The 24,334-nt window shown below is 42.6% G+C and overlaps 2 protein-coding genes across 2 annotated transcripts; both read right to left on the minus strand.

Moving 5' to 3' along the window:
• Positions 1-56: 56 nt before the first annotated feature.
• On the minus strand, positions 57-13,878 carry LOC132771970 (disintegrin and metalloproteinase domain-containing protein 20-like). Its single transcript, XM_067467519.1, has 4 exons — positions 13,663-13,878; positions 10,014-12,226; positions 8,466-8,550; positions 57-215 (listed from the first exon to the last, which is right to left on the minus strand). The coding sequence occupies exons 1-4, from the start codon at positions 13,876-13,878 to the stop codon at positions 57-59; spliced, it is 2,673 nt and encodes an 890-aa protein (XP_067323620.1).
• A 2,252-nt stretch (positions 13,879-16,130) lies between these two features.
• On the minus strand, positions 16,131-18,385 carry LOC132761837 (disintegrin and metalloproteinase domain-containing protein 20-like). Its single transcript, XM_067467556.1, is given in 3 exon segments — positions 16,131-16,244; positions 16,246-16,439; positions 16,753-18,385. Coding segments are annotated over 3 exon segments (1,941 nt in total).
• Between the last annotated feature and the right edge of the window lie 5,949 nt (positions 18,386-24,334).

Raw genomic sequence — 24,334 nt, forward strand, 5'->3', positions numbered from 1 at the left:
TTAAGACACTTGGAAATGGATTCCTCATCACTGTCTGAACTGCGTGCTTACTCGCTTTACTCCACCTCCATTTCCTCACGAGTAAACCCCTCAAAGTCTTCCTCATCAGTAGGCTCTAGAAACAATTCCCTAATGCGCTTCAGCTGTTGCTGAGCGTCTTCCTCTTCCAAGCCTCGTTTCCTTCTACTAGCACTAGTAGTTACATGAGGCACACGCTGAGTTACAACAGCTGAAGTGTCATAATAGATCTGAAAATTTGGTAGGGCTAGCCCACCTCTTTTTTATCATCAATTATATTTTTAAAACTTATTCTGTGTTTCTTCCCCATCCATATAAATTTTCTTATGTCTTTATGCAATTTTTTAATGTCTCATTGGTTCTTATTTATGTCTTTATGCAATTTTTAATGTCTCATTGGTTCTTATTACAGGGAGTGTTTGGAATAAGTAGAGGACTCCCGGCAAGATATTCATTTTTACTGTGGCTATTCTTCCTAGCAGAGAGAGATTTAATAGTTCCCATCCTTTTAACTTTCCTCTTATTTCTGACCATTTCCTGTCATACTTATTCTTTAACAGCTCTACATTACTGAGTAATTATGATTCCCAAATATTTTGTCTTTGTAACTATCCCAATACCTGTTTTTTTGCTGCAACTCCTCTTTCTAAAGATATTTTTGGTTAGAATCTGTTTTATCTTTTTTTGCTTTGAACCCAGCCACCTCCCTGAATGTCTCAATTTCCTGCCACCATTTATTTATATGTTCAAGCGGATCTTCCATAATGCAGACAATACCGTCCACAAACGAGTGGATCTTGTAGTCATATTTCTTTGTTTTTAAGCCTTTTAATCATTGTTTCTTCTCAGATTTGTTAGTAGAATCTCTAAAGCTAATATGAACAATAGGGGGAAGAGGGGTAACCCTGTCTCATTCCTTTATTTATCAGAATATTAGTTTGATTGCTGCCCTTTTTTTTCCCTCAGGGGAGCATGGTCTGCCTTTAAAATGGAAAGTATTTTAGATTTGGTCACTTTTTAACTATTGTTTTTGTTCCCCAAATCATATTGATCCAAGAACATGTTTGGTGTCAGTTTGAGAAAAAGGTGTAGTCCTTTTCATCCCCATGAAAGTGTCTCCAAATATTATGTGAGTCTAATTCTTCTTTTAGTTGTATAAAACAATTCTCCTCATGGTCTTGACTTTGTATTTCCTATCTTTGTAGATTTATCTTCTGTTTATAACACCATTAAAATCCCCCATAATCAATAAATCATCGTATTCTTACTCTAGAATCTTTTTTCTCAGTGTCTCTATAAATTTACTTTTTGTACTATTCGGGACATATATATCACAAAACAGTACTTTATGCCCCTTTATATCCAAATTGACTCCTAGCATTCTCACCTCCTGGTCCTTAAAGGCTAATGTCGATGGTAGTTTCTTGTTCATGTATGTTACTACTCCTCTTTTTTCTCTGGGCCCAAACCATAATATCTCTTCCCCAAGTGTTTTCTGAACTATTGTTTATATGTAACATGAGTTTTCTGTAATGAAATAACATCATAATGACCTTTTTTTTATTTCGTGACAGATTTTCTTCTTTTTATTTGGAGAATTTAGTCCTTTATATTGTTTGAATATATCTTAATTCTCTGAGTTATATGCTTCTTTAGTTTCTTTTTCCATTTCCGAATTTGCCTTGGCAGTGTCTGAATAGTCTTCTGGGGATTTCTTCTTTGGTCTCTTCCTTCTTTTTTATTTATTTTATTGATCTTGATTATTGATGCTGTTGTGGACATTCATTACTTTGTTTACTAGGTTTCTAGGATTCTCCATTGAGAGAAAGATTCACTGAGTTCTTCTTTTGAGAACATCAGCCTCTTCATGGCTCCTCATGGCTGAAATGGGCTGTCTCTGATTTTGGCAGACTTTGCTCTGCCTCTTGCCGCTACAAATACAAAGTGTCCTTTGAAAAAGGGCCTTTGCAAAAAGGCGTGATTCCTTCGCAACAGGAAGGGGCAGGTTTGCAATGTAACTAATTGCTGCTCCCTGTTGTAAGTTTTTTAAAATGCTATCTGAATTGCAACAGTGGCAGCAATGATGCATGGAGACTTCACGGGGCAATATGTCTTGGTCTGGGTTGCTCCTACTGGAGGCCACAGTCACAGTCAGGCTTTAGGCCAGGACATGGAACTGAAACAACCTTTGTCACCTTAGTGGATGATCAGCATAGGGAACTTGACAGGGGGAGTGTATCCCCTTGATGGACTGTCACCTTGTCGTGGTGAGGGGGCTTGCGTGTTCGAATGAACCTGCGGGCACAACGACTGGAGTTGTGCACTCCCACAACCAAGCACAGTCCGAAGACCCAAAGACCTCAAGAGCGGAGCAGGCGGAAGATAACATGGTACATGTTACAACAGCTGTGAAGGCAGAAGAAGGCTGCAACAGATTGAGAAGCCACGGTCATCTTGGTAAACTATGCCACCCGAGGAACCTCACTCTGTGAAGACTGTGTGTTGATCAGTGTACACTGACCTCCACACATTTTTAAAAAATCATGCACAGGCGTCTTCCAAGGGGGAAAAAACCAAAAAAACAACCAAAGTCCCACGGCAATCAGCAAGTGGTGACAGGGGCAAGACTATGAAATCTGGAAGACCCTAATCACAGACTGGCACATGGGCAGTGGATATGGACTCAGTCTTTCTACCTCAAGGTCCAAGGCAGTTGAGTAGTTCAGCAGCTGTATCCATGACTGAGCAGCCCTTTTAAGGATCCACTCTGCTCACCCCACATGGGGAAGGGGCTAGAAAAGGTGCCCTAAACATAGTCTGCCTCTCTTATCCTTGACTGGACTGCTGCGTCCAGTGGGGTCAGCACCTTGCGGCCAAAAAAGAGCCAAGAAGAAGGCGCATCAAGTCAACCCCAACCAGGAACGCCTTCCACCTGGAATCCAATGCCCTCACAGCGGGAGATGATGCAGATCAAGAATAGGGCTCCATAGTCACCTATGGACCCACCCTGGAGGATTATCCTACTCGGACAATGAGGGATCGCCTAAGTAAGTAAAGTAAGTATCTCTGTTGGTTTTCTTAGACCTCTCAGCGGCCTTCAATACCTTAGATCACAGTATTCTTCTGAGACACCTTGCGGGAAAAGAGCTTCAATCCTTCCTAGAGGATCAAACTCAGAAGGTGTTGTTGGGAAACACCTACTCGGCTCCGCAACCATTGACCTGCGGGGTCGCACAGGGTTCAGTATTGTCCCCTATGTTGTTTAACATCTACATGAAGCTGCTGGGGGGGGGGGGTGTCATCCAGAGTTTTGGAGTTTGATGCCAACTGTACACAGATAATGTCTAAATGTCTAACTCTATCACTCCTTTCCACCTGCTGCTTAGAAGATTGTTTAGCTTGGCGGCTGTGACGGTCTGGTTGAGGGGGAACAAATTGAAATTGAATCCAGACAAGATGGAGATACTCCTGGTCAGTCGTAAGGCCATACAGGGTATAGGGTTACAGCTTCTGTTGGACAGGGTTACACACAGGTTAGGAGCTTGGGAGTTCTCCTGAATCCACCATTGAGCCTGGAACTCCAGGTTTCAACTGTGGCCAGGAGAACATTTGCACAATTAAAACTGGAGCATCAGCTGGTCCCGTACCTTGGGAAGCCAGACTTGGTCACGGTGGTCCATGCTCTTGTTATATCTTCAAATAGATTATTGCAACACACTCTACGTGGAGATGCCTTTGAAGACTCTCCAGAAGCTCCAAGTAGTCCAACGAGCGGCAGCCAGATTTCTCACCGAAGTGGCGTACAGGGAGCATATAACCCCCTGTTATTTCAGCTCCATTGTCTGCTAGTTTGCTACTGGGCCCAATTCAAAGTGCTGGCTTTGGCATATAAAACCCTAAACGGTTCTGGTCCAACTTACCTGTGTGAATGCACCTCCCTTTATGAGCCAACTAGAGCTTTAAGATCGGCAGGGAAGGCTCCCGTTCATAAGTGTTACTGTTGGGGACGGGAGACAGAGCATTCTCAGTGGTGGCCCCTCAGCTGTGGAATTCCCTCCCCAGTGACATTAGACTGGCCCCATCCCTCCAGATGTTCAGGAAAAAACTAAACACCTGGCTCTGTACACAAACATTTGGGGAGTCAGGTAACATGGAATCTGAGCAGATAATGACTACGGGAAAATGAATAATCTTGGAAGTATGACTTGGCACTTTGGATGTTTTTAATCTGTTTTACTGTTTTACATGTTTTAATTGTTTATATGTCTAACTTTTTTATTAATGTACCATAAGGGCAAGAAGGGTGGGGTCTAAATAGAGTAAATAAATAAAAATGATGCTTTAAATCATCCAGTTTACTTTGGTAACGCGTGTCAAGCACTCTTTGAGACATAAAGAATGGGGGGGAAACTCATATACTGTCGTTGCCCTTCATTTGGTGAAGAAAAGACAAAGAAAATATATTTACATCCAATAGAATAAAATCAGCTCTTTCAACACCCCAAGCCTTGGTTTCTTCTTTATATGGTTTCATTTATTGAAGAACAGATGGATATTGCCCCTCTGCAAGTATGAATGCTCCTATCACTACCTGCAGAGGTGGCCCTAGGTAATTTTCAATGGTAAGCAAATAGTATTTTGGTGCAACCCCCCCTCCCCCCCCCCCAGCCAGTGGGACTTTCTACTGGCTGTTTGGAGTTGTGGGAGTTGAAGTCCAGAACACATGGAGGGCCGAAGTTGGCCCATGCCATCCATACACACACACACACACACACACACACACACTAGCTGTCCCCTGCCACATGTTGCTGTGATCCAGTCTGGTGATCTTGAAAAGAAAGTAATGAGAAAGTTGGTTTCTAATATATGTAATTTCTTGATGCTTGTGGGTAAACAGTATTTCTTTGTCAGTGTTGATGTAGTTCCAACACAAAATACTGGAGGGATATGGGGAAAATAGACCCTGACACTTGGGAATTGCTATTGTGTGGATTTATAGTTCACCAGGCACCAATTAGTGCAATGATTGGTTAATGAACACTGGAATGGAACAATGGATGACGAATCTGGAACATGTTTTTGATGATGAGACGACAGTGAATGGGTATTGTAGTAACTGTTTATTAATTGTGTAATTTGTTAGGTTGTTAACTGTTTTTATACTGTAGCACTGAATTTTTGCTGTTCGTATTTGTTATGAACCGCTGTGAGTCGCCTTCAGGCTGAGAACAGCGGTATATAAGTTAGGTAAATAAATAAATACATAAATAAATAAAGAGCATTACCTGCTCCACCAATAACAGAATTGAACCAATCTTCACATATAGGACTTTCATAACCACCAGAAAATACTGGAGGGGGGGGGGGGGGGAATAGACCCTGACATTTGGGAGTTGCGGTTGTGTATAGTTCACCAGGCACCAAAGAGCATTCTCTGCTCCACCAATAACAGAATTGAACCAAACTTCGCATATAGGACTTCCATAACCACCAGAAAATACTGGAGGGGTTTGGGGAAAAATAGACCCTGACATTTGGGAATTGTTGTTGTGTGGATTTATAGTTCACCAGGCACCAAAGAGCATTCTCAGCTCCACCAATAATAGAATTGAACCAAACTTGCCATATAGGACTTCCAACACAAAATACTGGAGGGGTTTGGGGGAAGCATGTACAATAATTTAGATTTGCAGTACCTTCAGTCACTTCCATTCATGAAGAGGCCTCCTTGCCACTCTGAGAGGGGTGCTGGCACAGCTGCCTGGAGAGGCGCTTGCCATGCTGCCCCTCTTCACACAGGAGAAGAGGCCCTGTGCTCCATCGGCCCCTGGGTATGCGCTTTGCACTCTCTTCCCCTGTGCACTTTGAAACTCTGGGAGAGGGACACGCCCAGCGTTGCTAGGCGCATGGGGAAAGAGCCCTTGTGCAGGGAGCATGCTCTCCATCCATCCTTCCCTCACAAGTGTGCACGTGCGCATGTTGTCTTCCTCTCCTCCATCTGGCAGGCCAAGGGAGACAACAATGGCAGCGTGCGTCCTTCTCCCAGCGTTAGGAAATGCGCGGAGAAGGAGGGCCGATGCAGGGCGTGCACTTCCTAACGCCAGAAGAGGGATGCGCAGTGGCGTTGCCGGGCATGCGGGAAAAGAGGCCTTGTGCATGCTTCTTTTCCCGCGTGCCCGGCAACGCCGCTGCGTGTCCCTCTCCCGGTGTTAGAAGTGCACGCCCTGCAATGCCCCTCCTTCCCGTGCACTTCCTAACGCCAGGAGAGGGACGCATGCCGGCGTTGTTGTCTCCCTTGGCCTGCCAGGAGGAGGAGAGGAAGACAACGCGCGTGCACATGCGTACTTGTGAGGGAAGGAAGGAGGGAGAGTGAGCTGCCTCTGGGTGTTGTTTGGGGCAGGGGCACCTCAAGAGCTCCTCAAGAGTGCCCCCACCCCAAGACGCGGTGCTCTACGCAAAAGTGTAATTAGCGCACCAGCTTGAGCTGCCTCTGACTACCTGGGAAGGCTTTGTCACACCAGTCTACGACCTTGTAGAACAACATTAAGTAAACAGAAACATACCTGTAAGTAAACAATCACTTTCACACTTTCTCTCAATTGCCCTATGGTGCCATTTAGATGATGCCGTTCTCACAATCAGTCTTCTGTACTGCTTTGTTCCTACTTGTGTCTGTACTTCATAGCACACACACACACAATTTATTTTCTTCCTCTTTTTATGCAATTACAGAGTTTCAAGACTTCTTGCAAATGGAGGGCTGTACTTGTGAAGGGGCACAGATGTAGGGGCACGGGCTCACCAGCACTCTAAATGCACAAGCTTAGGAGTCCCTTCAAAGGCCCAGGCAGCAGTGCAAGGAGGAGGCCACAAGATGGATTCTTACTACAAAGGCTTTTATTGCGGGCCTAACAATAATGAAAAAATGCATACAGGAGTGCATGGAAAGGCTTTGTCACAACTTGAAATGAGCTTGCAAGGCCTTTTTATCATTTTCACTGAAAACTGAAAACACATTCTCATTATTGTTCAAAGATCAATCATTTCATTGGTCTAAGCTGGCTAATACAAATTTCATTGGCTCTGTATGAATTTGACAGGCAGGAAGGCACATGTTGGATCTTTAAAATGGTACGACTATGCATTGATGTCTCCGACCCTGGCTGTGTTAATGAATCAGTCTTATCTGTTCTTTTGTTGCAAGCAGAACTCCAAGTGACTGGAAAGGTTAGGGAGTACTAGCTAGCCACCAGCTAGCCAGTTTTGTCCTGATGAACTTTTTATCCTTGAAAAGTAAGTTCCTCTCTGCAGCAACGTTTTCCCAAATTGTCAGCATTTTCTACAAACAAAGACTGTCTGCAAAAGAAGGCACAATCTATTCCTTTCCATTATCGTTTTGGGACTTAGGAGATATAGCATACAAGATATTCAAAGAATTCAGGAGAAAATAGCAAACATGTAAATCCTGCACTTCTGTCTCTACAACCTTAGCAAGCTCCATCTTCCAACATCCTCCCTCTTCCTGTGTCGGCAGAAGCGGCCCTAGGTAATTTTCAACGGTAAGCAAACAGTATTTTGGCGCCCCCCCCCCCAACCAATCATTGATATATATTTTCTGTTTGTCGTGGGAGTTGTGTGTGCCATATTTGGTTCAATTCCATCATTGGTGGAGTTCAGAATGCTCTCTGATTGTAGGTGAACTATACATCCCAGTAACTACACGTGCCGCATTTGCTCCCTTGCCTGGCCCGCTTTGGGTCCGGAGGCGTGCCTGAAGACCCCGGCGTGTGCACCAAAAGTCACCTCTTCTCCTGACTTTCTCCTCAGCCATTGGGACCGAGAGAGAGAGAGAGAGAGAGAGAGAGAGAGAGGTGGAGATGCCCACCTTTCCTGAAGGTAGGCGCAAAAAGAAAAGGAAGGAGTGGAGGTGGGAGATACCTCCAGCCGGAGGGGCTCTCTCTCTCTCGCTCTCTCTCTTGGTCCCAATGGCTGAAGAGAAAGTCAGGAGAAGAGGTGACTTTTGGTGCGCATGCTGGGGTCTTCAGACACACCTCCGGACCCGAAGCGGGCCAGGCGTGGTGGCTCCGCCCCTTGGCCCACCCACAGATTGGGGAGGGGAGAGGAGGCGGGTGGAGTGCCGGGGGATCGGGAAAGGGAGCTGGTCATGGGGAAGGGATCGAACGCGGAGAACGATTGAGTGCCGGCTCTGCTCGCGCACCCGGTGGCCAGGTCGAGCAGGAACGAGAGGGGCTAGGCGAGGCTCAAGGGCCCGGCCCCTTTGGGAAGAGGATCACCTGGCAGCGAGGCAAGAAAGCCGAGGCTCCCCCCGGACTGCTAGGGCTGTTGTGAGCTGAGGGGGGGGGGGCGCTCCTCAAGTGGCGGTCGAGGGGCATTTGCAGAGGCGCCTTTGCGCCCCTGGCAAAAAAAAGTGTTCTGCGACCGCTTACTTCGCGTAATGGACGAGCCGCCCCTGTGTGTCGGATCATAAAAGTGAACTCTTGCTTGATGAAGCTCCTGCTGTGCTGCTTTTGCCTATCAAAAGGACAGCAGAGAGAGATTTAAGAGAGAGAAAGCTTCATCCCCCCCCCCCCCCCTCCTGTAAGAAGTAAGAATAACCCCTCTTTTTGGGCTGTAAGTTGAACTCCCAAGATAGGGTGTTTTAAAAGAAAAGGAAAAAGGAAATTGAGAGGGGTATTGGGGAGAATAAGTCTCTACCATGTGGTGGCAAAACAAACAGATAAATCTTAAAGAAGGCGCAGGCCCGTAGCCAGGATTTCATTTGGGGGGGGGGCTGAATTTTTTTCAGGGGGGTCTGGGAGGGGCTGAGTTTCGGGGGTGGCTGAGTCTGATCGAAAGAGGATCTAGCCTAGCAAACCTTTTGTATCATTATCCCAATACCCCCATGCATATGGGATATATTGAGTATGGTGATCAGATCATGATATGAATAAACATAACAGTTTAAATAATGCACCAGAAAGGCCTTTTTGCGAACCACCATGAGAATTTCGGGGGGGGGGGGGCTGAAGCCCCTCAAGCTACATGCCTGAGAAGGCAGAAAGAAGGATTAGGTGTGGTGAAGGTAGAGATCTTCATTTAATTTCAAAACAAGAATATGACAAAGCTTTAGGGAAAACCTACTCTCCCAAACACTTGACCTATTCTGTGGGATGAAGTCCATAAAGATTTGTGTTCATTACAGCATAGAGACTATAGATAAAGAGATTTATAGTGACTTTTTGGCTTGTAAAACACCTACAATCAAGATAACTGTTTTATTTTAACTAAAAGATGGTTAAAACAAAAGCTTCCTCCTTATTTTTTGCTTTTACAATACTTATAAATATTTAAAATCAATTTAGCCTCCATAAATTGCTGCTTAAGCCTGTTTGCTAAACATCAAGTGGTTTGTTAGACATGTTTTGTTGTTTAATATACACTGTGAGTCTCGCTTATCTAGACTTCACTCATCCAACATCCTGTATTATCCAACGCAGTTCGCCTCCTTAACGGAACCACAGTTGTTCAATACATTGCAAAGTTTTGGTGCTAAATTCATAAATGCAGTAATTTCTACATAACATTACTGTGTACTGAACTGCTTTTCTGACAATTTGATGTAAAACATGACGTTTTGGTGTTTAATTTGTAAAATTATAATGCAATTTGATGTTTAATGGGATTTTCCTTTATCCCTCCTTATTGTCCAACATTTTCACATATCCAAAGTTCTGTCAGTCCATTTATGTTGGATAAGTGAGACTCTACTGTATTGCCAAATATGCTGCCTATGAAATGAAAAACTCAATCTGTGCCCCCATGTTCTCATGGTGGGACAGAGCTTTAACGGCTTACAACACCATATCAGCCTTATACGCAATATCATTCTTTGTAAGGTTATCAAAAAGCAAAAACAATACAGAGAATAAATAATGCATAAAAATAAAAGTATTAAACACTGTTACCTACAAAAAAATCTTGTGTGAATTGTTCACTTTGCTTCTTCCATCAACTTGACTGGGGAAATAACTGCGCTCAGTCTTCTAAAACTACGGCTCAGCACAACCTTATAGTATACAGCCACGGCAAGAGCAATAGTGGCTGAAGACAAAGCAAATAAAGTTCCAACAACAGCCCCTGCAACTATAGCACTCCTATCTTGTGAAGCAGGTCCACTGTCACTACTGCCACCATAACCTTCTTTGAGACAGTCAGGAGGGGCCCAGCCATAATTACAATGGCAATGTTTGTAGGTATTGCATACTCCACGGTTATGACACTTAGTGAGATTACAGTCATAGTTCAAGAGGGACACATGCAAACACTCTCCACCAATGCACATCATGTCTGTGCCACAAGGAGTGCCATCCCTTATTGCTCCGTGATCAGGTATTTCCACTCCACTGTGGTAGTCTAGGCCCCAGCACTGAATGTCCCCAGTCTGTGTCTGAATGATGGTGCTGTGCTCTTCCAATGTGGGGAGACTGTACAAATTCTCACACTGGATCCGGCCACACAGGACGTTCAAAGTTGTACATTTGTTATAAACTCCATATTCAAGGCCACAGTTGCCGAAACGATCACCTTGAGCATTCAGTATTCTGAAACAATCCTCTGAAGCCACTCTTGCTTGGGAGCCAAAGATAATTTTGCACTGCCTGTCATGCGTAGTACAATTCCCGTGATAACAATATGCCCCATCTCTGCATGGGGCTCCATCTTGAACATAGACGTCTTCAGGACACCATTGTGAAGTTCCATGACAGTATTCAGAAAGATCACATACACTAATATTTCTTCTGCAAACAGAACGAGCTGGAGTATATTGGCAGTTTTTGCAACATGATCCAAATGCACAAGCAGCCCCTGAACGTAACTCACAATTAGACTGACAACAGGGATCTGATTCACATTCAGCTTCTGAACCACAATCACATTGCTCTCCTTCTTCCACAACTTTGTTTCCACAATATGGGAGGTCATGTAACATTTCACCTGGTGGTATTAACAAACATGGACTGTTCCTGAATTTGAAATAGTCCCTATAACTACAATTGCTAAACTGATCAGTGACATGATGATATGCAGCCATGATGCAAGCCGCTCTATCACAATGACAATATATTTCATCATGGCTCATGCCAAAATTATGTCCCAATTCATGTGCAAATGTAATAGAGAAATGAAATAAATTGTTAGACATGAAATAATCAACACCAGCTGCATAATCTGCACTACATATAGTTTCTACATATGCAGTTCCATGTACTGGAGAAAACTCTTTATATAAAAATAAGTGAGCAGCATCATTCCATAGACGGGGAATAAGTGAAAGTCTTCTCCATTCAGAAAAAGCCCAAAGTACAGCCCCTGGAAAGAAACTAATAGGTATGAGATTCCTTTCTGTCCAGATTTCTAGTCCAACTAAAGACAGCTCAACAGAAAGTGGGTCATAGAAAGAAATGGCAGTATGAAAAATATCCAGAACATACAAAGTAACAACAGTTTCATTTCTGTCAAACCCCACAAATCGTTCATGGTCCACTACAATTGCCAGCTTTGCATATCTAACATGGGTCCACCACCCATTTTGCAAATTCCTTTTGACCACCACTTTTTCTGTGCTCTGCAGCAGAATCTCTTGCCGTCTTTCCTCTTCCTTTGTTACCCCACACCTCATCCTAACAACACCTTCCTTCTCTTCCAGACGATACACTACATGCTGGAAGCTAGCAGATGCCTGGACAGGTTCAATTTCATAGGTCATGTTGTCAAGCTGAAACACACCTCTGAGTCCTCCAGAGCAAATGCTGAGGGTGACCTGGGAAAAGAGCTGGCCCTGGACAAAGCCATGATAGAAACAGTCATCCTTGATGAAAGGATAGTCCACTTGGAGTTCCCCCACCTTATTGTAGGTGAAGACAGGAAAGTGTTTAGGGACAAATGCTTTCTTCTGCCTCAGATGGAACATGTGGCCCTTGCCCTCAATATTCAACAGATAGCTGATGCCTTTGGATTCTTCCTGACCATATCTAGGAGTCAGTTGTCTTGGGATGGTCACCTCATAAGAGGCGAATCTAAATCCCTTTGGTGGTGCCTGATCAGCAATCTCATTCTGGACACTAATGAGAGTTAGCACAAATAGAGGAAGAAGTCTCCTCAGGTATATCCTTTGACATTCCATTCTTGGATGAGAAGGCCCTTGGAGCTGTTGTCAAGGTAGAAGCTAGATGGGAATGAGGCTGTATATGTATTAGAAGAAGGAGAGAAAGATTCTATTCATAGCAACATCAATGAAAATTCCTTTAGAACAGGGGTGGAGCTTAGAGAATCAAGAACTAAACAGTATGGGCGAGATAGCATGGCAATGCAAAGGGTACTCAAAAGTGGCTAGGCAGAAAGTCTACAGAATGACACGGTAATTTATATAGGGTTTTGTTACTTCAGAGTTCAATTTCTCGGTTGATTTTAGATCTAATTCTAACAATATGGCCATAAAACTGTTTTTCAGACATTCTGATATGGCACAATGATGTTTTTCTCCTAATGTGGCATATATGGTCCTGTAATAGCTACTACTCTTTCTTTCTTTTTTGAAAAATTCCCACAGCCAGCCAACCAAAGGCTTTTGGGATGGTATTTGTCCATGAACGGCCACTTTGAATAGCATTGTTCTGAAACAGTAAATGGATTGTCAGTGAACAGAGAAAAAGATTTAAAGATGGGCTTAACGCTAACCTAAAAATGAGGAATAAACACACAGAACTGGAAGCCCTGTCACTTGAGCATACTTACTATAGGTCAGCTGCTACCAAAAATGCTGTGGATTTTGAAGAGGAACAAATAGAGGGCAAAAGGGGAAAATGTGGCAAGAGGAAAAGTGTGTCAAGCAAACCCTTGTCAGGACCACCTTCCATCTGGAAATCAATGTGAGCTATTGCAAAAGACCATGCAAGTACAGAATACATCTCTACAGTCACTTATGGACCCACCACCACAACTTTACAGTCAGAAGACAATCATACTCAACCACAAGTAAATAGACATAAAGGATGGAAAAAACCTGCATACAGTGGCTGTTTTTCATTTGGTGAAAGAAAGACAAAGAAAATAGTTACTCCCAATAGAAGAGTTGTAGAGAGGAAACAAAAGCTCACTAGAAAAACATAATCTCTTTCAACACCCCGAAGCTTGGTCTCTCCTTTCCACCAAAAACTTACTTCTTTCCTCCAAAAACCAAGGATGCCATTCTGGTCCTGAATCGATGCTTATCATCAGTAATGGACTGGATGAGACTAAATCCTGACAAGCTGAAACTAAATACTGTCAAGACAGAGGTACTCCTGGTAAGTCGAAAGGCAGAACAGAGTTACAGCCTGTGCTAGACGGGGTCACACTCCCTCTGAAGGCACAGGTTCATAGTCTGGGGTTGATCCTGGAACCTCAAGTGTTGGCAGTGGTCAAGTTTGCCTTTGCACAGTTGAAACTTCTGCGCCAGCTGCGCCCATACCTTGAGATGCCTGACATGGCCATGGTAGTCCACACCTTAATCACATCTCATTTGGACTACTGCAATGCTCTCTACATGGGGCTGCCTTTGAAGAAGCATAGTCCGTGGCAGTGAAAGCTGAAAGTAAATCTCACCTTGAGATCAACATTGTGTCCATGAGTAAATGTCCAGCTGAGCTGTTTCAAACGGTCAGAGGTTTGTTGAACCCCACCACTTGTGACGGGGTCCCTGGCACTTCGACAGCTTGCTGCGAGGTGTTTGTACAGTTCTTCGTGGATAAAATCACTCTGATCCGCTCCGACCTGGATGCCACAGTTACTGTAGTCTCTGAAGATGCGACAAGAGCACATGCTTGTCCGATTTTCAAGGATTCATTCCAATTTGTGCAACCAAGATGTTGACAAGATTCTTGAAGAGGTGAGGGCAACCACATGCATCCTGGACCCCTGCCCATCCTGGCTGAAAAAGGAAGCCAGAAGGGGTTTGGTAGAGTGGGTTAAGGTAGTAGTTAATGCCTCCCATTGGGAAGGCAAAATTCCAGTGAGCTTAAAAGAAGTTGTCACGGAAAAAGAATGGTGAAATAGGACCATTTCTAGGTGTCGTTTTAATTTTGCTGGCTTCAAGGCATCATTTCAAGAATGCTTGTGCATATAACACACTGTGGTTTTATTTCCCCATTACTTTCAATGGAAGTAAATCCAAATTTAACGTAATTATTGATCTATTTTCTCTTAGGAGACATTTTCTAAAAATAAAACAAAAACACAATTGAGTATAAGTGTAACAAATAGAAACTACATTGTCTTTTCATAACAATAGGAATTAATTTCAATCATCATTAAATAAGTCAAAATTAATATGAATATTGAGGACTCGCTGTCAGTAAAACTACTGGAACCTTGGAATCACGAAACAGCAAAACAGAATCACTGAGACAGCTAAGCAAGGCAAGAGAATGCATGTGACTGACTGACACTGGGTGACGTGAGTATATGACATCAATCGCTTGACCTCCCTCAGGCCTCCTGTGTTGCCTGACATTCTACTCACTGGTGCTGCCCGCGTAGCAACAAATTCAATAAAATGAATAAAGGTTTAAAATTTTAAATGCTTTGAAGAGCACATTTTAGTTCTTGTGGATCACTGGTGGTCAATGGACCACTGGTTTGGAACCACTGCCCTAAAGGCTACAAAAATTTACCAACAGCTTGTAAGGCTATCATTTTAAAAGCAGCTAGTAGCAGAGGGAAAGAGACAATGGGTTAGCCCTTAGGTGACATATCTCAGTTTCCAGCTCCAAGAAAGACATCATTACATCAAGTGTCTCTCTCTCACACACACACACCATAGCCTAACCAGTGAAAAAGTCCTGGGGGGGGGGGTGGAGTTAATAGACTATCTACACTTATGGATTCCTGACTTTGCCCTAAAAGCTGGTCCCTTATTTGAGCTGCTTAAAAGGTACCAAATGTATAAATAGACTGCACAGCCAGAACAGCCATGGACAGGTCTAAGGAAAGATGGAGCCAAGGCCATTGCTCTCACACTTTCAATCCCCCAGTGGCCATTTGATTTTATAGTCACTGTCAAACAAAGATTTGTCTGTAGCACTTCACCTGTTTCAGCCCTCCTTCCACTATGGGCATCTATATCAAGACCCCTAAAGTAGCAAATCTTACCCTTAAGGTCAGAAAATGTGACAATTGGTAACAGCCCTTGCCAACAATAACCAGAGTGGTTGCCAGGACCTAGAGATATATACAACTAGGGCCATATGACAAAATGGACTTAACAACTGATTTTTACCTAAAGGCAACACTGATAGATCTTCATAGGAGGAGGAGGAGGAGGAGGAGGAGGAGAACAACAACAACAACAACAACAACAACAACAACAACTACAACTTTATCTTTCTACCCCACCTCCATCTCCCCGAAGGGACTTGGGGCGGCTTACATGGGGCCAAGCCCAGGCAGCATATAATTAAAAGCAGAGCAACAACAAGTCACAGTTTAAAAGCAAAAAAAAAAAAAAGCATAACAATAATAAACAAGCATCAAGGAACAACAGACTAATTTTGAAGGGGGGGAAGAAGGCTGATATACGAGCTGATTAAAGGATAATTGGTTCAATAAGGTGGATGGAAACGTATAATAGCATAGGAAATATAATGAAAACAGAGCAATTTAACAGGATCAGAATCAAGTCAGTTTAACTTACAAAATCTGAATAGTAATGAAATATAGGAATTCAGGTTGAATGAGGAAGGCTCAAACTAGTCCCCCAGAATCCAAAGGAACAATTCCTTTCCACATGGTGGGACAGAGCTTTAATGGCTTTCAACACAATATCAGCCTCATATGCAATAACATTCTTTGTAATTTTATCAAAAAGTAAAAACAATACAGAAATGGAATAATGCATAAAAATAAAAATATTAAATACTATTTCCAACATACTTTTCTTCTTCTCCTGTGTGAATTGTTCATTTTCAGTTTACTTCTTCTATTAACTCGACTGGGGAGATAAGTGAGCTCAGTCTTCTAAAAACATGGATCAGCAGAACGTTACAGTATACAGCCACAGCAAGAACAATAGTTGCTTAAGACATGTCACCTCTGCCACCATAGCCTTCTTTGAGACAGTCAGGAGAGGCCCAGCCATAATTACAATGGCAATGTTTGTAGGTATTGCATACTCCCTGGTTATGACACTTTAGTGACATTACACTCATAGTTCAAGAGGGACACATGCAAACACTCCCCACCAATGCACATCATGTCTGTGCCACAAGGAGTGCCATCCCTTACTGCTCCGTGATCAGGTATTTCCACTCCACTGTGGTAGTCTAGGCCCCAGCACTGAATGTCCCCAGTCTGTGTCTGAATGATGGTGCTGTGCTCAGGCATGTAGCCAGGGGGGGGGCTCGGGGGGCTTCAGCCCCCCCCCGAAATTTTCATGGTGGTTCGCGAAAAGGCCTTAATGGTGCATTATTTAAACTGTTATGTTTATTCATATCATGATCTGATCACCATACTCAATATATCCCATATGCATGGGGGTATTGGGGTAATGATACAAAAGGTTTGCTAGGCTAGACCCTCTTTCACTCAGATTCAGCCCCCCCCCCGAAACTCAGCCCCCCCGAAACCCCCCCTGAAAAAAAATTCAGCCCCCCCCCGAAACGAAATCCTGGCTACGGGCCTGGCTGTGCTCTTCCAATGTGGGCAGATCACCCACAGTCTCACACTGGATCCGGCCACACAGGATGTTTGAAGTTGTGCATTTGCTATAAATCCCATGTTCAAGGCCACAGTTGCCAAAACGATCACCTCAGGCATTCATTATTCTGAAACAATCCTCTGAAGCTACTGCTGCTTGGGAGCCAAATATAATTTTGCACTGCCTGTCATGCGAAGTACAATTCCCACGATAACAATATGCCCCATCTCTGCATGGGGCTCCATCTTGAACATAGACATCTTCAGGACACCATTCTGAAGTTCCATGACAATATTCAGGAAGATCACATACACTAAGTTTTCTTCTGCAAATGGAACGAGCTGGAACATATTGGCAGTTTTTGGAACATAATCCAAATGCACAAGCGGCCCCTGAACGTAACTCACAATTAGACTGACAACAGGGATCTGATTCACATTCAGCTTCTGAACCACAATCACATTGCTCTCCATCTTCTACAACTTTGTTTCCACAATTTGGGAGGTTATACAACATTTCACCTGGTGGTATTAACAAACACGGGGTGTTCCTGAAATTGAAATAGTCCCTATAACTACAATTGCTAAACTGATCAGTGAAATGATGGTCTGCAGCCATGATGCAGGCAGCTCGATCACAATGACAATATCTTTCATCATGTCTCATACCAAGAATATGTCCCAATTCAAGTGCAAATATAATAGAGAAATATAATAAATTGTCAGACATAACAGAAGCAATACCAGCTGCAAAATGGTCATTACAGATTGAATCTGCATATGCAGTTCCGAGTACTTGAGAAAAATTCTTATATAAAAATAAGTGAGCAGCATTATTCTGTATATGTGTAAGAAGTGAAAGTCTTCTCCAATCAGAAAAAGCTCAAAGTGTGGCCCATGGACTGAATTTAATAATTATGAGATTCCTTTCTGACCAGATTTCTAGTCCAACTAAATACAATTGAAGAGAAAGTGGGTCATAGAATGAAATGGCAGTATGAAAAATATCCAGATCATACAAAGTAACAACAGTTTCATTTCTGTCAAACTTCACAAATCGTTCATGGTCCACTACAATTGCCAGCTTCGCATATCTAACATGGGTCCACCACCCATTTTGCAAATTCCTTTTGACCACCACTTTTTCTGTGCTCTGCAGTAGAAGCTCTTGTCGGCTTTCTTCTTCCTTTGTTACCCCACACCTCATCCTAACAGCACCCTCCTTCACTTCCAGACGATACACTACATGCTGGAACCTAGCAGATGCCTGGACAGGTTCAATTTCATAGGTCATATTGTCAAGCTGAAACACACCTCTGAGTCCTCCAGAGCAAATGCTGAGGGTGACCTGGGAAGAGAGCTGGCCCTGGACAAAGCCATGATAGAAACAGTCATCCTTGATGAAAGGATAGTCCACTTGGAGTTCCCCCACCTTATTGTAGGTGAAGACAGGAAAGTGTTTAGGGACAAATGCTTTCTTCTGCCTCAGATGGAACATGTGGCCCTTGCCCTCAATATTCAGCAGATAGCTGATGCCTTTGGAATCTTCCTGACCATATCTAGATTTCAGTTTTCTTGGGATGGTCATCTCATAAGAGACATATTTAAATCCCTCTGGTGGTGTCTGACCAGCCATCTCATTCAACACACTAATTAAAGTCAGTACCAACAGAGGAAGAAATCTCCTGAGGTATATCCTTTGACATTTCATTCTTGGATGAGAAGGTCCTTGTAGTTGTTGTCAAGCTAGAAGCTAGATGGGAATGAGGCTGTATATGTATTAGCAGAAGGGATTCTGTATATAGCAACAATCAATGGGAATTCCTTTAGAATAGGGGTGGAGCTTAGAGAATCAAGAACAAAACAGTATGGGCGAGATAGCATGACAGTGCAAAAGATACTCAAAAATTGCTAGGCAGAAAGTCTACAGAATGACAAGGTGATTTCTATAGGGATTCGTAACTTAAGAGCTCAATTTCACAGCTGATTATATATCTAATTCTAACAATATGACTGTAAAACTATTTTTTAAACATTCTGTTATGGCACAGTGGTGTTTTTCTCCTAATGTGCCATATATGGTCATGTAATAGCTACTACTCTTTCTTTATTTTTGAAAACTTCCCACAGCCAGCTGACCAAAGGATTTTGGGAAGGAATTGGTCCATGAACTGCCACTTTGAATAGCATTGTTCTGAAATAGAAAACAGATTGTCTATGGATGGCAAAAGAGATTTAAAGATGGAATTAATGCTAACCTAAAAAAAATGTTGAATAAACACAGAGAACTGGTAAGCCCTGCCACTTGAGCATTCTAACTGTAGGTCAGCGATTACCAAAAGTGATGTGGATTTTGAAACAGCATGAATAGAAGATGAAAGGGAGAAACATGCTGAGGAAGATGTGTCAAGCAAACCACCTTCCATCTGGAAATCAATGTCCACAATGCGAAAGACCATGCAGGCCCAGAAAGATCTCTACAGTCACTTACAGACCCACCACCAAGACTCTATCTTTGGAAGATAATCATATTCGGCCACAAGTGATAGCATATGATGTTGATGCTTTAAAACATCCAATGTGCTTTGGTAACATGTGTTAATCACGCTTCGAGACCTAAAGGATGGGAAAAGTCTGCACACAGTGGCTGTTCTTCATTTGGTGAAGAAAAGGCAAAGAAAATAGTGACTCTCAATAGAAGGGATGTAGAGAGGAAACAATGGCTCACTAGAATAATGTCATCTTTTTCAACCCCCTGAGCCTTGGTCTCTTTATTGAAGAAAAGATGGTTATTGCTTACTTGCAGTAAGTATGAACGATCTTATCATTGCCTAGCAGGGCTTTATCACACCAGCCTACTAGCTTGTAGCACCACATTGTTTAAGTAAATAGAAACATACCAGTAATGAAACAATTACTTTCATACTTTTTGCAAATGGAGGGCTGCACTTGCAGAATTGCAGCAAGATGGCAAACCTTCTCCACCTGACAGTAAAATCATACAACTATAGCAACACAAATTACTGTGTGTGTGTATACACATACACTGTATGTTGTCATAGTGCTTTTCTCAATTATCTAGCATACACACACACACACCATAATTCGTGTTGCTGGGTGTATATGGGATAACTTATTGAAAAACAAGTGGTTATTACTCATTTTTAATAATGCACCAGAAACAATAATTGAACAGCAGCTATATTGGAGTCATTCCACCTTATCACATTGAAAAATTCCCCAGTCATCGGACACTTCAGTCTCTTTTCAAGCATGGAGAGGCACTGAACTCATCATGTGAATTAAACTACTTCTGGCCGTCATGCATAGCCCTCCTTGGTTGAAAAGAGGCAGAAGTGTGCTACAAGGGGAACATATGACACTTCAGCCTCTTTTCAAGCATGGAGAGACATGGAGTTTATCACATGTTCCAGGGTTGAAAAGAGGCAGAAATGTCCTGAAAAACAGGATTTATTATTATTATTATTATTATTATTATTATTATTATCTTTTAAACGTATTTTCTGAAGGAGAGAAGGGGAGGAGAAAAAGAAGCTAAAGGGTGACTCAGGGCTCTCAGAGCCACCCAAATATTTTTAAAGAAAAGCACACCAAGAGCAAAGAGATGCTCGTTCTTTCTCCCATGTTCCCAAACGCAAACACACCCCACACACCCATTCTGCACTTTCCCAACTCCCAGTCCCACTATATAAAAATAATCAAAAAATAAAATAAAATAAAATAAACATTGAAAAGATTCCATGCTAGAGAGAGGCCAAGCCATAAAATGAAGCTGAGAGGAAAAGGCAATTGGACTGAAGCACCTCTCTGGAGCCAGGGCGCACCTGAGAGCAATGGAGGCATTCACTCCATTAAATAGACACAGCTTGTGTAAAACACATCACTGCATTCTTCTATGTTGATGGGCCCAACAGGCATGGCTCACAGGGAAACCCGGTGCAAGCAAGCAGTATCCTCTTCGCCCACTGCGTGATGCCAAATAGAAGAGGAGGAGCTGTGACTGCCTGCCACATGACCCATTTCAGCCGAAAAAAACAAGGTGGCAGAGTCCTTACAGCTGAACAGACTGAATCTGCCAAAGGGAACTGACCAAACCAAATCTGTGCACAAGCCTATTAAATATAGTCCATCTTGGGAGAAACACAGGGTGTAGACTCAATCAACTGCTTGATCAATCAAGTTAAAAAATCAAATTTATGGCCTCCTACAAAAATTATGAGAAATAACAAGTAGAAAAGGTAATTATTTGGTTTGTTGCTTTTGAAAGTTCCTTTGTTCTGTGAGATCACGATGTGTATATTCATAGACTTTAATGCATCACATATGTACCAGCATATTTCAGATTTAACCCATGCATTCAAGCTAATGTTGAAGACATTCGTGAGCTAATTTAAGAGTGATCTCTTTCACATAATTTTCAGTTCCCATGTCTGCTTACCATATTTTTCTGTGTCCACCTGCTTTTATTAATTTTGCCAGAGGTTCAACAGGTAGCACAGATAAGATAGGTGAAAGAGAACAAGCTTGTTTGGGCTTCTATGTAATGCAGTAGTTCCCAACCTTTTTTTTTTCCCACTAGGGACCATTTGACCAGGAACCACTTTGATCAGAGAACACTTGACCAGGGACGACTCTCCAACATTAGTATCAAATGGGTTACAAATCAGTTTTTGGTCAACTCTAGATTCAGTTTGGGGTGGTGATTCAGAAAATTGCATTGGATAGACCACATCAGCTCGTTTCTGATACAGAATATATGCCATAATCAGTGATAGGGAAGGAGTGGCAGGTGGTGTGAAAGGAGTGGGGGAAAAAATAAAGAGGAAGGAGGCTCGTGGACCAGATTTTCATCCTCATGGCCCACTGGTGGTCCACGGCCCACAGGTTAAGAACCACTGATGTAATGGGACCAAGGCTGAATCCAAATTGTTTATATGCAAATATGCAGTGGAAAAAAATTAAAATGTCTTTAATATGAAAATAAATTGGTCACTATTACCTATGTTCAGTAAGGAGACGTTGAATTAAAATGCATAGTGACTCCAATGGAAACGTATAATCCAATTTTCTTGGCAAGATTTGTTTAGAGGGGTTTGCCTTTGCCTTTCTCTGAGTCTGAGACTGTCCTTTGTCCAAGTCACCGAATGGGTTTCAATGGCTAAGCAGGGATTCAAAGCCTGGTGTCAGAATTGCAGTCTAACAGTCAAATCACTATAACACACTACCTCTCTTACTTCTAAATAGCTGGATTCCCACAGGATTCCCATGGTAGTGGGGATTTCAACTCTGTTCTCCAGACTCTTAATCCAAAAGTCAGATCACTACACCACACTGGCTGTAAAATGCTGTAAGTAAAGGTAAAGGTTTCCCCTGGCATTAAGTCTAGTTGTGTCTGACTCTGGGGGATGGTGCTCATCTCCATTTTTAAGCCTAAGAGCTGGCGTTGTCCGTAGACACCTCTAAGGTCATGTAAGCAGCATGACTGCATGGAGCACCGTTAACTTCCTGCAGAAGCGGTACCTTACTGATCTACTTACATCTACATGCTTTCAAACAGCTAGGTTGGCAGAAGCTGGGGCTAACAGCAGGAGCTCACCCCGCTCCCCGGATACCAACAGCCAACCTTTCGGTCAGCAAGTTCAGCAGCTGAGTGGTTTAAGTCGCTGTGCCACCAGGGGGCTATAGGTCATAATAAATACAAAAATTGCTTTAGAAAAGTAACCCAAGTTCTTACACACAACTCCAGATTTCTAGCTTTTCCCTTGATTGTGTTCCTTTATGAAGTTTTCTTGGCAAGATTTGTTCAGAGGTGTTTTGCCTTTTCTTCAGTATCTATGACTAAGCTTTTCAATAGAACTGCATTTGTATCCATTAACTGGACATGAGTTCAGACTTTGAACTCTGTGCCAAGAAGGGGGAAAAAAGAGACAAGGCCAGACCTGTATCCACAATTAATGTCAGAATACACTTTAAGTAGAAAATTACAGAAAACTATTTGTTCTCACCTTCAGCACAGGACCCATAGTCAAGTACTCCTCCTGGCCATGCCTTCATTTGGTATCAGTCCTTTGGATGGAGATCCAACTCATTGCTCAATTTTAGGGCCATGCCATCCCTGTCAAGAACTACAGTGTTCCATTATGCCAAGAGCTTTGGTTTTACAGGAGCAGCTGTTTTTCACCATCCTTTGAATTTGAAGTCATGCTCAACCTCACTGGAGACTGTCAGAGTTTTATATTGTTTAGATCATTTCTTAAGTGAAAAATGGGTAAGTGATTGTAAGAATCATGTCCAGTCATTGTATGGCAAGCAACAGTCAAGCCACCTGTGAAAGCTTAGCTACTACAAATTAAGAGACTGAGAAGAGTAGAGTAGAGAATGATGATGATGAGACTGTGAAGAAAACAAGAGCTAGAAGAAGAGGAATAGATTCCTGTAAAAGCTCAAGGAAGGTTTGCTGGAATATTGGAATCAATGAATTGAAACTTTTATTTGTGACTATAGCATAAACATTTAATTTATTGGAAGAAAGTTTGTCTTCTGTGGATTGTATTATTTTTCTCAATGGGGCGCAGCCTCCGAGAAAGGGGGTTTGAATGTTTGAAAACAACCCCAACTATAAAGCAGCAACACCATAGCTGCGACAGAGACATCCCCTGGTGAGGACTTGGCAAAATAGATAAGCACCTTTGGTTTAATCATAATCAAAATTAAGGGTGCAATTTCAAGATGCCAAGCTAGGTCAGGCTGAAGCAGCAAAGGAATAATCACATTAAATCTAAAGTTGGGAACTTGGGTTTATTCAGGATGTTTTTAGTAGTAAAATCTATAGTCTCCAATGTCAAGAGATGTTTTAAAATGTGTAGATCACTTGAAGGGAGAAAGCATTTACAACGAGAAGCAAGAAAGGAACAGGGAGGCAGTTATTTGGTATGTAGATTTATAGACTTCCCAAGACTCATTTTCTCATGTTACTTTTTTATTGCTGAGCCAAGAGAAAGTGATGGTTGACCAGGGAACACAATAATTAAATCCGGAGGTTTCATTGTGGATGTAATGGGACAGAACATGCTTCCCAACATTGCTCAACAGAAAATCTTTATCAAGAGGCAGTCATATTGCTTCTACGTAAGGACTCAGATCATTTGCACAATATAGCTTTTTAGTTTTTCTACATTAAAAGGAGTCTCCGGTGGCACAGTGGGTTAAACCGCTAAGCTGCTGAGCTTGTTGACCGAAAGGTCACAGGTTCGAATCTGGGGAGTGGCATGAACTTCAGCTGTCAGCCCCAGCTTCTGCCAACCTAGCAGTTCGAAAACATGCAAATGTGAGTAGATCAATAGGTACTGTTCTGGTAGGAAGGTAATGGCACTCCATGCAGTCATGCCGGCCACATGACCTTGGAGGTGTCTATGAACAACACCGGCTCTTCCGCTTAGAAATGGAGATGAGCACCACACCTCAGAGTTGGACATGACTGGACTTAATGTCAGGGGAAAACCTTTTCCTTTACCTACATTAAAAATACAATGTTTTTCTATGCAGTTCAGCGGGGTTAAAGGCA

Source organism: Anolis sagrei, chromosome 1, assembly GCF_037176765.1.
Source record: "Anolis sagrei isolate rAnoSag1 chromosome 1, rAnoSag1.mat, whole genome shotgun sequence".
NCBI lineage: Eukaryota > Metazoa > Chordata > Lepidosauria > Squamata > Dactyloidae > Anolis > Anolis sagrei.

Bases quoted from the DNA above. Each gene is read 5' to 3' on its own strand.
- LOC132771970 (XM_067467519.1), bottom strand. From the start codon at position 13,878: ATGTGCTCTTGTCGCATCTTCAGAGACTACAGTAACTGTGGCATCCAG. The intron at 12,227-13,662 runs GTGAGATTTACT...CCTTGACAACAG, and splicing joins GACACAATGTTGATCTCAAG to CTCCAAGGGCCTTCTCATCC. The intron at 216-8,465 runs GTAAGCGGTCGC...GTTGTAACTCAG, and splicing joins CGGCTCGTCCATTACGCGAA to CGTGTGCCTCATGTAACTAC.